At 38.5% G+C, this 14,136-nt stretch overlaps 1 protein-coding gene across 8 annotated transcripts in view; it reads left to right on the forward strand.

Annotated features, from left to right (window-relative positions):
- The window catches only part of TAOK1 (TAO kinase 1), a 144,991-nt gene that overhangs the window by 78,397 nt on the left and 52,458 nt on the right, over positions 1-14,136 (forward strand). For 5 of the 8 annotated variants that reach the window (XM_073315978.2, XM_073315979.1, XM_073315974.2 and 2 more), the window contains 2 exons: positions 4,866-5,092; positions 13,247-13,318. In XM_073315978.2, coding sequence (XP_073172079.1) covers positions 4,961-5,092; positions 13,247-13,318 — 204 coding nt within the window. In that variant the 5' untranslated portion in view covers positions 4,866-4,960. Of the gene's footprint in view, positions 1-2,685; positions 2,805-2,834; positions 3,043-4,865; positions 5,093-10,268; positions 10,315-13,246; positions 13,319-14,136 lie in introns of those variants that run through there. The other 3 variants (XM_073315975.1, XM_073315980.1, XM_073315981.1) reach the window with 3 other exon arrangements.

Here is a 14,136-nt window from a genome sequence, read left to right on the forward strand (position 1 = left end):
TTGCACGATGATATATTTGCATTATTAATAAAATAATGCATACACATTTTCCACCCTCTCTCTGAAATCTCCTTTCCTCCTTCCGACTCCCACCTCTCCCAAAAATTAAAGCATCTTTGTTATAAGAAAGGGGGTAACAAGGTGGATAAAAATATTTATTTTTTATTTAAATTGGATTTTTCTAATTTTATTTAAATTATATTTTTTTCTTTATAAAAATAAATCTGTTTAAAATGAAATCTGAATTTAATATACAGTATGTTGCAGCCTAAACTTGTTCTAATCTCTTTAAACGTTTTTAAATAAATATGTAGAATCCATGAGCCTCTATCTAAAACCTTGAGGTAAAAGCTGCTTTTCTATGTAAAGACAGAATCAGGGGAAAACATCTAACCTTTGAATTTGAGCTTTATAAATATGGCACTCTAGGTCATGTACTGTATTAAGGGCTTGTTTTGATTAATGAAAATACATTTTATATACTGTTTTATGTGTTTAATTCCAATTACTATCCTAATGCAGCTTGACACAAATCATGAGCAAAAAGTTATTTCTCTAGGAAATAAGCAATATTTTATTCACCATTTTTTAACATACTGAAATTGTACAATTAATAAGAATCTGAAAATATTAAGCTATATAATTGCTTAAGTAAATGTATATAGTTATAGTGTACCTCGTAGGTAGCAAACAGTTGTACCAAGTCTTGTGTAAAGGCTCTATTTAGTTGTAAAGTAACATGTTTTAATGTTCCTCCCTTGGTGTTCACACCTCAACTGCTAGAAGAGGGTCTCATCCTCCCTGATTGAACTAACCTCGTTATCCCTAGCCTGATTCTTGCTTGCATATTTATACCTGCCTCTGGAAATTTCCACTACATGCATCCGATGAAGTGGGTATTCACCCACAAAAGCTTATGCTCCAATATGTCTGTTAGTCTATAAGGTGCCACAGGACTCTTTGCCATGTTTTAATGATTATATCAACCAACGAGAATGCACCTTTCTTTAGAAAAAGACTGAAACAGAAATGGAAAATTTGATTAAAATCAGTTATTTAAATTTAGGCTTTCCACTTGGTGGTTTAAATCATGAATTAAATTGCTGATTTAAATGTCTCCACCCTGGGGGGTAGAGTGTTTGAACTGGTAAACTTGCTGAATCTTGATGTGTGTTGTGACTTCCTGCTTCAGAAAAAGACAAAGGGAAATTAACGTTATAATTTTTTTTAAATAGAAATATTTCATTGTACAAAAAAGCAAAAGACAGCAAGAAGATGTAAAGTTATTTAATGGGTGGAAATTGCATTAGTATGTCTTGGCAATGCTTGTTCATTTGAACCTTACACAAGGATAGGCATAACATCATGTATAAATTTGTAACTGTTGCACTAAAATGAGTTTTTTTGTTTATTTTTATATATATATTATATGTACTTTAAATAAAAAGTAGTAATTATGTTCAAGATTCAGGATAGGCAAACTTTTTGAGAATAAAGGAAGAAAATTTCTTTTAAGGTATTTGAAATAGGTTAATAGACATGACGTTTTTGCTGGACCCACTTTAATTTGCCATTTACTATGTGAAGTAAGGCAGCGAAGGAGTCTCACACCACTTCTGTATAAGCTGTCAGCCTGGAGGGAGTTTCAGCACTGGTAAAAAGCCCTGCCTGTTGATGACATTTCACAGGCATACTCAAAAATCATGCCAAGAATGAGAATAGTGGCTAGTTTGAGGGGGACAACCCTGTAATCCCTCTCAGCTCTGTGTATCTAGGGTTCTCATTCTCTCTCTCTTTCTCAGATGCACTATGAAGGGGACATGTGACTTTTGTCCATATTGGCAGGTTTGTCCAAGCCTAGACTCCACTGATTAACAGATGTAAGGGAAAGAGCATTGTGGGATTGCAGCAGTTGCTTTTGAACAACAATGTCCTTTTTGTAAGAATCTGATGCTTTTTAAAAGATGTAACATGACATCATTACAGTTGATCCAAGAAACATTCCTTCAATAATACTGAGTGTGCTGTGGTTATCAACTCCCTTCCCCCATCTCCTTTCTCTTGCCTCTCTGACTTATGGTTTTTGTCTATTGTTCGGCTCTAGGCTGTAAATGCGAAACAGTTGTCTTTTAGTGTCATGTTCTTTTTAGAGCTGTGATCAAATGTAATATTGTTGATCTTTTTGCTTTTCTATCACATCTGTTATAAATGAAGTCCATTTCAGGTGTCTACTAAATTGCAGCTAATTCTTGTTCTCTACTGTGTGAAACCTTAAGAGATAAAATTAGATAATACTTAGTCCTGCCTCAGTGCAGGGGACTGGACGAGATGACCTTTCAAGGTCCCACCCAGTCCTACATTTCTGTGATGATAGATAAGATGTAGGCATGACATTCCTGTACATTTGACTCATCTTATTGAGCTACATTTTATATATAATTCCTGTGCTAATCGTATGTTTTAATATAAATGAAGAGAGAAATTAATAGGTTGACACCAGTGTCATTGTAATGGCACCTGCATAAATACATACTTAAAACACGTTCATAATTATATTTGCACAACAGTTCATAATTCCATCTAATTTCTTATACCCAATCCATCACTGTGGTATCTGCATGTGGTTTTGTTCCTTGGGTGCTGAGAGTGGGCTGTCATGGAAACCCATTTATGGTTATATTACAGATGTTTACAATCCTGGCTATTTGGAGGTACATTATGGAAATCCTGGATTTTCTTGCATCCCATCTCCCAAATACCTCTTAGCTAGACAAGTTGGAGAGTCATGCAGCATTGATAACTAGGTATGTCTTGGCTGTGCTCACACACAATAGTGCTTTCCATGTAGTGGGTCTGGCAGTTGCTTGAAACTAACAAGGATCAAGTTGTCTTTGTCAGTTTCACATGCTGCCAGTGGCTAGAGGAAAATACTGCTATGCACAAGCACTCTAAGGAGCATTATTTTTGTCTATAATTTCTATAGGAGTCTCTTCCGGTGCGGGGAACCAATGATTCAACAGAGATCTGGAGATTTGAAGAGAGGTGGGGGTACAGAGACAGAAAAGGAGAAAATTGTGCAGGGATAATGACCTTTAAACATAACACTTAAACTCATATTTACTGTTTTTGTCTGCTATGAAGTTAAAAACCTTCTGTAGGTTTAACATACAAAATGTAAAATGTGGAAGTATCAATCTTGACGAGACAGAACAAAAAGATTTGGAGAAGAAAGGGGATAGTATGTTAGCTATTTGCCAGTGATATAGTTGTTTTGGTTGGTAACATTTTATGGAGGATTGTGAGAAACTCCCAATGCCAAGGCTTTGTCCTCTCTAGGCGAAAATGTGTGTTTTTAACGTTAGTGAAAATCCTAGAGTAGACAAGGCAAGTTGTTGTTTTAACTTGTGTTCACTGGTACATGTAAACCCTAACATGTTAGAACTGCAATTGCCCTGTCTACAATAGGATTTTAACACATTAAAAGTACAGCTTTTTTCCTAGTATAGACTTAGTCCAAAATGACCAATCAATTTTGGATAAATGTAAGGTAAAGCACACTTAAAACACTTCACATATGCTAATGGCATCTGAACTTTCAGGTTCTTCTGTGGAAAGCTATTGGAGATGGCTTAATGAAAATAGCTTTGTTATGTGCTAATAGCAGTTAAAGAAAACATCAATGCTTGAGTTTGTCTGAAGGGACAGACACATGTTACTCTTTCTGATTTTGGTCACCATCTCTCTAAGATGTGGATTGTGATAGAAAATATCAAGAGCAGGCATATAAGATAGAGGTCTTGAATTTATGTATCAGAAGAGACTGATAAGGCTGAAGGTATGGGCTTGTCTACACTTAAAATGCTACAACAGTACAGCTACACTGCTGTAGAGCTTCAGTGAAGATGCTACCTACGCCGGTGGGAGGGCTTTTCCCACCGGCGTAGGTAATTCATCTCCTTGAGAGGCGGCAGCTAGCTTGACAGAAGAGTTCTCCCATGGATGTAGCGCTGTCTACACTGGGGGTTAGATCGGCTTAGCTGTGTTATGCAGGTGTGTGGATTTTTCACACCCCTGCATGACCTAGTTATACTGACCTAATTCTTCTTTTGACCTAGCTGCCACCTCTCGGGGGGTTATCTAGGCTGCTGGGAGAACCCCTCCAGCTGGTGTAAGTCGTGTCTATGCTGAAGCGCTACAGTGGTACAGTTGCAGCATTTCAAGGGCAGACAAGCCCTTATTTACCGGTGGCAGGAGAAGTGTTCAAGGTGATTTGATGGAAGTATGGAAAATTAGTCACAGTTGATCAGTGCCTCCTTTTTAGCCTGTGGTGTAATAAAAGAAGGTAATACTGAATTCAATTAAGCTAAAGGGCAGTAAGTTTATTACCAAGGAAGGTTCTATAGTTAAGCAGTAGAATTCACTATTACTAGGGGTCATTGAGAGACGTACTGCAGATAATTGTATAACCATTAACATTTGCATCTCTGCAAATGAAAGATCACATGGGGAATTAAGTCTTCATAAGCTGGTCGATTTTTGTATTCCTGGAAGGAATTTTTTCCCATTAGATCCCTGCATGACTGGCTAAGTGGATTGTAGGTGGGGTGTTCGCCCCACCCCCATTTTTTATGTACCTTCCATCGAGGGATAAGTTGCATGTCTCTGTTGAAGGCAGGATACCAGACTTACGTAGCAGTTGGACTGATCTGGTATAGCAACTCCTGTGTTAGCATCACTTGTTATGAGTGGCATGCTTAGTCTACAAGAAATTTGGACCCTGCTCATCTGTAGACTTCAGTAATGAGTTGCTTTGCACTGGCTCTGAGATTTGTAATCAGTGATAAGTTGTTATGTTTTTCTTACAGTAATCCATGCTGAAGAGGCCCCATTCATACAGATGAACCAAGGGTTGAGGCAGCTCTTTCAACCCAGATAGTCAGTCGGCTAACTGCCCAGCAGGATGCCATCAACCAGCCGAGCGGGCAGCCTGAAGGACCCAGAAATTGCAGAGCTCTTCTTTAAAGAAGATCCAGAAAAACTCTTCACAGATCTCCGAGAGATTGGTCATGGAAGCTTTGGAGCAGTTTATTTTGTAAGTAATTTGAACAGACAGTTACTTGTGAATATTAGCTGGCTAATTTTTAACTCTGGATATTGCCTTTTTACTACTTATTGAGGAAAATTAACTCATCTGAAACATTGAGGTTTTTATGGTAGGCTCTTTGGGTGAGGGTTGGTGGTCTTGTTATGTGTTTGTACAGTGTCTAGCACGATGGGGCCTCAGTTTCTTGCTAGAGTCCCTAGGTGTTACCACCGTATTAATAAGAAGAAAAGCTGGGTCAGAGTCCATGACTGGTGCTCTTAGGCATGACAGTAATACAAACGATCAGAAGTAGTCAGGGATTTAGTTGCACATTAAAATTGCAGGGCCTAGCAGCAGCAAAGTTTGCAATTGCAAGGCAAAGTACTTGAAAAGAGACCGCTTCCATCATAAATCAAAGAGTGTGTTGCATCAGCAACAGTGTGTAGTAAAACGAACTACAGCTACTCTGCCTTGGTTAGCCAGTTAAACTCCTGCTTACCTTTCTGGCAATGTTAACTGCCAGTAAACTATCTGTCTGCAGCTGAAAAGCCCAGATCCCATCTCTCCATTCCCCAGACCCCATATACTAATCACAGCACTAACAGGGAACATGTTCACCTGAGGCTCAGTCTTGGGCATGCTCAGTAGTGCACTTCTTCTTGGTCTCCCCTGGCTGACATCATCAAGGCCCATATTTCTGCCACTCTTCATGACTGGCAACTCAGCTCTATTGCTCTGCTCAGCTTCTCTTCATTTCAGTGCCTCCCTTCTGACTGGCAGTGCAGTTCTGTTGCTCCATACAGTTCCTTCTCGTCCCCTGCCCCTGAGTGCAGCTCAGTTTTCTTTCTCCATCTGCCACTCAGCCCCTCCGCAGCCATTTTCTCTCGCACTGTGTCACTCAGTTTGCCTCAGCGTCCCCTGCTGTCCTTATCCAACAGACTGGAATCCCAATACTTGTCCATATAACATTTCTATTTGACCTGAGCTTTTGGGGACCAGGATTTTTCCCTGCCTACTCTCTGCTTACATAGCACAACTGAGACATGGGATATCTCTTAGCCTCTTAACAGCTACTTCATTTGCAACTTACTGTCTGTTAACCTAAGTGCATACTGTGAGACCTTCATTAAAAAGCCATTTTCCGGTGCAAACCTTTTCTCATTTATAATTATAACAGGTGTGGCCAAACCTGTCAGTTTTCTTACAGAGAGCTATTTGTGTCAGTATTTTATGAGCTTCCTATTCATTGTTAATAATTGCAGCAGACCATGTTGGGAACCTTCCAGCACAAATTTAATGCAGCACAGATGAACTAATTAGGAAAAGCTTCTTAATTTTGTTCCTTGCTTAAAATTGTGAGCTGCCACTGCCTGGGAACAGAACGTGTGAGCAAATGTTTTATAATGAAGTAAATGCCACAGGTGAACATTGCTTAATATCGTTAAATTCACTGCAGAGAAAACTGGAGATAGATTTTAGATCAACTCACTTCTCCCCTCTGCCCACTTTTTGACACAATTTTTAAATGTTTTCAACTTTGCTACATATTATTATGGTACAGAAATGTCATAGGGGATGGTTAACCAAAACGAGCACATAGTTAGAGGTCACCTGCATGCTATGTGGTAGAGGTGTGCTCAAACAGCAAGAAAAGAAGAGCATTCATCACATCAATATCTCTGTGAACTCCGTATTTGTTTCAAGTTAAAAATCATTTAAGGGTTGAATGCCCTTTACCAGGGCACCCTTCAAGCAGCATGACAAGTGCTGCCATGAATTTAAATGGTGGAGAACCCACCCTCCCAAGCTTTTTAACCCTTCTCTTCTCTACACACTCTCTCACTAAACATTACTGTCAGAAAGTTCATTACAAAGAGGGATTTCTACCTTACTGTGTTCAGATTGTACTTCTGATGCACTGCAGGTAGGAGATTAGACAGTCTTCCTAAAGGACAAAAGGTAAGCTTTGCATGATGCTGCTCAAACGTTAGTGTATCATGTGTCTTTTGTTAATAAAGGAGTATGCCCCGTAGAAGATGTGTGGTATGTTACTGTCTATTATTGTTTTGCATTTTAAGCTTCAACACACAAACTAGACGTGATTACAGTATCTTTTTTGCTCTGGAAAATCTCTTGTAAGAAATTTTATATCTGAAGCTATTTTATAGATAGACATTATATTACATAAAGCTCTATCCAGAAAGATGAGATGGACCTGGTGGGTGGGGAGAAATTTGTTAAGGTAAAGATTATGTATATGAAGTTAGATTGGGAGAGCATGAATGTCTCATTTCTGATTTTCTTGCAGAACCAGTAAATTCCTTACTAAAATAAAAATTATCTTGTGTTCCATCAGCAATATTCAATTCTTGGATAATACACTATTAAAGTGTTCTCTAGTTAAGTTAAATGTAGTTAAAACTTCAAAGGAACATTGCCAAAGCTGCTGTACTTAAAGCATCAGCTTTGTTATGCATTTTGCGTCACACGCATGCATCTTGTATCATTGGTCTAGCTACTCCATTCTTGGGAACTTTGATACCTTGCCTTCTCTTGAGGATTGAACACAATATGCATGTGCATACATGCCTGAAATCTCAAACAAGCCCTGGGTTTTATGATCACCTAATAAATTGGGTGGCATCATAACAATACAGCCTTTGTTTTGAATGTCATATGGATTTTTCCAGGCTAGGGAAGACGCTTCAAAGAAACTGGGTGCCTTTAACTCTCTGGCTTGTTAACCTTCATGGCTCTCTTTTCTTTTCATATTCAGATTCTGGCAGTTATTGACTATTGATGTTAACTTATCAATAATATTTGTGTGTTTAAGGTGGGTGTTGTTTTTTGGGGGGGTTGGTTGTTTTTTTTAGTAAAGAAACTTTTTTTCCCCCATCTACTTTCGTTGTGTACAGCTTGGCCTGGGAATGTTAATAATAATACACATCTAGGAACTGTTTAGGAACTGGAAAAAGCCATACATCCCCAAAATCTTGCCCTTTTAATTGTATTTTAATTCTGTTTTCCTTTTCTTTATTATATCTCTTACTCCACCCCTTCACTCACACGTCCAAAACCAGGTCTAGATTTCACTCAGATTCATACTCTTTTGATCATCATCTGTGATAATTTATTCTATAGGTCTATTACCTCTACTTTTTATCCTGCTCTCCAAGTTTTAGACCATTGTATAAAGTTTAACTACAATTCCTTTCATTATTTTCATGAACTCTGTTGGCTCACCTCAGGGTATTATCACCCCAGTAATTACAAGGCTTCCTATTACATTTTTGGTTTTAGTTTCATCTTTGCTGCCCTAATTCTTCATCCTTTTCAGTGCAAGAATAGCCTTTCTTTTATACAGTAACCAGTGCTAGGTAGAGTGCTCCAGAGAGGGCAAGGAGGTGGGTATATTGACTCTTTTTTATTATGTCTACGTTCCTTCTGCTGCTATAATCTGGTATCTTCTTTGCCCTTTTTTATTGTAGCTGTTCACCCATTTGATTATTTCAGTGATTCCCTCCTCCCTCACCCAAATAAACCTTAAATCCTTTGTGATAAGTGTGCTAGGTGATTGCTCTATTCAACAGATATTCCCAAGATTTTCTTTTCTCCCAGTCTAATTGTTCTACCTTGAATATTTGTCATCTGTCGGGCCAATCACCCAAATAGTCCAAATATTTTAGATGTTTTTTGGAGTATGTGGGGCAAGGGAAGTATTTTTATGGTAGGTTCAGGGTGGTATTTTCTCTGTTAACCCGCCAGTATCTCTTGCTACATGAAACCTGTGCAGTGTTGTTCTTAATTAGTTTCCTAATTGTTTGTTGAAGGTTTAACGGTAGTAAACCCAAGCACTATAGGAATATGGACAAACAGAAAGATAGTAGCACAACAACAGAATTGCAGCTGGTATGGAAATAAATATCGTCAGATGAGTGTAGCAGGATGAATTCAAGAGTATAAAGTATAAAACTAAAGCTAGTTTAAAAAACAAAACGTATTTGAATTTTGCCTCCTTGGGATAGAGTCTGGCCTTGTGGTGAAGGTGAAGGGCTGGGAGACCGGAGCCCTGAGTTCTCTTCCTTGCTGTGGTGCTGATTACTTCTGTGATCTTGGGCAAGTCAGTCCCCCACCCACTTTGTAAATAAGGATACTTCTGTCCCTCACAAGTCTGTTGCAAGACTGAGTTGATATTAATTAAGTGCATTGGGATCCTTTGATGGAACCACAATAGAATTTTGTTGTTATATTCCAAGGTCCCAATCCCAGAGATGCTGTAGATTAGGGGTGAAATCCTGACCCTGTGGAACTCCATTGGAGTTTCACTGTTGACTACAGTAGGGCCAGAATTATACCTTCAGTGCCTTCATCAGGTGCACAGGAAGCAGCCATGGCTGAAGTTTGTTATTGATAGTTGGGCTGCCAAAGACTGTTGCAGATGTTCATTTCATTGTGATGCAAAGGGAATTTTCTCAAGAAGGATGGGGATCCAGAGGTTTCTAGATTTTTGCCTGGTCATAGTGTTTTTCTTCTAGTAGATCAGTGCTAGATGTTTGGCTTCCAGGGCACTCTTCAGGAGCCACCTATCCCCGCTTATTCAAAAATCAGGTGTGCTGGTATTTGCTAATATCAAAGCAGGTTCGTCCTTGTCAGTGTTGGTACCTGTAGTTCATTTCAAATAATGAATCCAAATAGGGGATACAAGCGCCCTCTGAAACAGAGTGTATTAATGTTGGCCTGTTAAAATCCACACCTCCAGCAACTCAGTACTGTTGTGGATAAAAATCTCAGAAAGATAGAGAAAATTGCATGAGCAGAATTATTTCTCAGTTGAGTATTTTTCCCAGTTTTCATGAGGTGACAACAGCTCTTTAAATCTTACTTCTTATTTCTGCCTTTTATTTCAACAGAAACGCAGGGCATGTTTGTTGCTGTATTTTGGATTGGCAGCAGCCCTCACTTAAGATCTGCTTTGTGCTTAATAAATTACGGCCCTAGCTAATACTAATGGGCATGGTTGTGGCAGAGGAAACAGTTGGGTCTGTGAACAGTTTCCTCTCCCTGGAGAAGATCTAGGAGTTACAATGTTTAAATTGTACTGGTAAAAAAAATAATTTTTGCATTTTTAATAGTTACCTTAAATAGATTGAAATGTAGACTCAACACTGAAATGCAGCATCCTCAGTTACAGAAAGAAAATGGTAAAAGCTAGTCAGAAGTTCATCATTGAGGTAAGAGGGTTTCAGAATTCACTGTCAACAATGAATGGCAAAGTACCAGAATATGGCTGAGAAACCCCTTTACAAACTCTGGAGTCCTGAATGTAATGAAAGTTCTGGAAGCCTGTGTTTGATAGATTGCAACACTGAGTGATAAGGTCAGATTTACTAATTTTGCAACCTGAAATTTAACTTGAGTATTCTTTTGTTAACTGTAGCTTGAAATTGCAGCAGGTAAGGTAATTTAGCTTTCTTCATACTTTCACCTTCTGCATTGTTGGAGATCCTTCATTGTAAGGCTGCATTGAAATGGCTAGTAGAGTTAGTATTTTAGTACTAGTGTCATTGAAATTCATGACATGCACCGTTATTTTGGCTTTGTGGTCAAGTCAAACAAACATGAGAGAGAGGCCCTGAGGAGTTCCCCGCCTCCTTAGCCATGTATGGAACTTTCAGTAGAGGATTGGTTGGGATTTTGTTCTGCTAAACAACACGGTGCTCTCCTCTTTGCTTTGAGGCTGAGTGTGCTGTTCCTTGAGTATTTCAGGGCCTCTGCTAAAATGTAATGAAAATTAAAACAATAGCTTTACTTCAGAACACATTGGGTTCCCACTGACAGCATTATTATATTGTCCACTCCCTATATTGTCATCTTGTCTTAGTTTAGATTGTAAATTTTCTGAGAACAGGAAATCAGTCTGTAGCATGAAGAGCCATTAACGTTTATTGTGCTATACTCATCCTAGGGGTACTTAAGCGATTAGTTGAAGCAATCTCAGCGCTGTTAGCAATTATCTTTGAGAACTCATGGAGGACTGGTGAAGTCCCAGAGGAGGAGGAGGGCATATATAGCACCTCTCTTTAAAAGGGGAACAAAGAGGAACGGGGACTCATGGACCAGTCAACCTAACTTCAGTATCTGGAAAGATACTGGAACAAATTATTAATCAATTTGTAAGCACTTAGAAGATAATAGAATTATAAGAAATAGCCAACATGGATTTGTCAAGAACAAATCATGCCAAACCAACACCATTTCCTTCTTTGACAGGTTTACCGACCTAGTGGATAGGGAGCAGGGAAGGTGTAGACGTGATGTGTGTTGATTGTATAGTAAGGATTTTGACATAGTTGCATATGACGTTCTTATAAACAAACTAGGAAAACGTCATCTAGATGAAATTACTATAAGAGGGGTGTCAAACTGGTTAAAAAAATGATTACAAAGATGAGTTATTTTAACGATTTGCTGTCAGACGGAGAGGATTTATTTAGTGAGGTCCTGCATGGGTTTGTCCTGGGTCTGGTGCTTTTCACCGTTTAAATTAATAACTTGGATAATGGAGTGGAGAGCATGCTTATAACATACGAAGATAACACCAAGATGAGAAGGGTTTGCTAGCACAAATTAGAGAAAAGGATTCGAATTCAAAAAGACCTTGACAAATTGACCTGAAATCAACAAGGTGCAATTCATTAAAGATAAGAGCTAAGTATGAAGCTTAGGAAGGAAAAATCAAACACACAAAACTAAACTGGGAATTGCTGGCTAGACAGTAGTACTGCTGAAAAGGATCTGGGAGTTATAGTGGATCACGAATTGAATGAGTCAACAATGTGATGCAATTGTGAAAAAGGCTAATATTATTTTGGGGTGTATTAACAGGAGTATCACATGCAATACACAGGAAGTAATTGTCTTGCTCTCCTCAGCACTGGTGATGCCTCAGCTGGAGTACTTTATCCAATTGTGGATGCCACACTTGAGGAAAGATGTGGACAAATTGGAGAGATTCCAGAGGAGAGCAACAAAAATGATAAAAGGTTCAGAAACCCGGACCTTTGAGGAAGGGTTAAAAAAACCTGGACGTTGTTTAGTGTTGAGAAGAGAAGAGGAGGGAGGACCTGATAAGTCTTCAAGTGTGTTAAGGACTGTTTTAAAAAGGATTGTGATCAATTTGTTCTCCACATCCACTGAAGGTAGGTCAAGAAGTAATGGGCTTAATCTGCAGCAAGGGAGATTCAGGTTAAATATTAGGAAAAAAACTTTTAACTGTAAGGATAGTTAAGTTCTAGAATAGGCTTCCAAGAGACATTGTGGAATCCCCATCATTGGAGGTTTTTAAGAATAGGTTGGGCAAACCTGTCAAGGATGGTCTAGGTTTACTTGGTCCTGCCTCAGCTTGGGGGGCTGGACTACATAGCCTCTTGAGATTCCCTCCAGCCCTACATTTCTATGATTTTATAAGTTGTAAATAATGTTGGACAAGAAATGCAAGAATCAGAATTTGAAAATAAATGTATGTCTCTTTATGGCAAACACCTTCATTTATGTGATCTACTTTGTATCACATTCCACATTTATCCTCTCCCTGCAGCATCAGAAAGGTGTCCACTGTTTGCAGCTGACGTCAGAAATATCAGAGTAATTTTGGCCATGTGATATTGCAGTATGTTCCTTTCTGTTTGGAGTGGAATGGGAGAGTGGGGCTTGATTTCACTTGTTCAGATTACTTATGGCAGGGCCGTGGGGAAGGGCAGAGGTTGGTTTAGAGATCTATTCTACTTCTTAAAATCAGAAAAACCACATTTACAGAGATGCTCTTTAGTCTAGAAGTAACTTACAGAGAGCTGATGGATGCTGACAATAGATGGGATGAGTTAAGAATCATGTCCCACAAATAGGAGTGTGATTTCTTTTCTTTTTTCTTTTTTTTTTTTGGATTTTTTTTTTAATTTAATTCAGTTTCTGAATATATCCAACATTCATCACCCCTAGTGAAATGTATTATTTTAACATTCTATATCCAGGCTAACTATTAAATGGATAAGGCCTTTTCAGTACTTCTATTCCAATGAGAAATCATTCTGTGTTTTTTATTTTCTTTACTGGGTATTTTCTTTATGATACGAGATATTAATACTTCATGTTTTAATGTTACAGGCACGTGATGTGCGCACCAATGAAGTGGTGGCCATCAAGAAAATGTCATATAGTGGGAAGCAATCCAATGAGGTATGTGGAATATCTTGTATATTAAACCCAGATTGCTGTGATATATGCTGACTTGAATTAATCCAAGCTGTCCTGAGGGAGAATCTTTATATAATAGTTAAGATGAATCGGGGCATTGTATAAACAGAATAAGTTTCTTTGAGCATTTTCAACATGCTTCTAACTAGTCCGCTCCTGGCATGTTATGCAGGATTTATTTCACTCAGCCAGGAAGAGCCATGTTTTATGGAACTGCATAATATGTAAGCAAAATGGTAAAATAAAAAATAGTGTGCATCAAGAGCGACAGCATTCAGACTTAGTAAGAAGCTGAGTTGCCTTTTTAGCCTTAAATGTTCCATTCTGAATTCCATTTAAAAAAACCACCCTGTTGCTTGCTAGATAAAGGCTTGCTAGGAATGATAGCAATGAATACAATAGAGACATGGACTCAGAAGGATGCCTGCCTACAAAATGTAATAATAGCAGATCAAGCCAGAATTTTTCCTTTTCCTAAGCGGTCTCTGCTGAACAATATAATTTTGAGGATCTTGAAAGAAAGAATGAAAAAGAGAGAGAATAATAGGAAATATGATAAAGCAGCATAAATGTGGGGAGATTCTCTGGGCTGTGCTTAAGGTAGACTTTTAAGAGCCATCAATAAGGCTAAATATTAAAATATTTTAATGGCATCCCCAGATTTTTTTCTTTCTAGAACACTCTAGCAGAGATCATTAGCTTGTACTTTATGTGATTCTGAAGCTCTAATTTGGAAGCTTGAAAAGCCGTGGCTTGGAGTTGCCTAGCTTGGTTGGAAAGCTTCCTGATGGTGAATTCTA

The sequence above is a fragment of the Lepidochelys kempii genome, chromosome 17, assembly GCF_965140285.1.
Source record: "Lepidochelys kempii isolate rLepKem1 chromosome 17, rLepKem1.hap1, whole genome shotgun sequence".
NCBI lineage: Eukaryota > Metazoa > Chordata > Testudines > Cheloniidae > Lepidochelys > Lepidochelys kempii.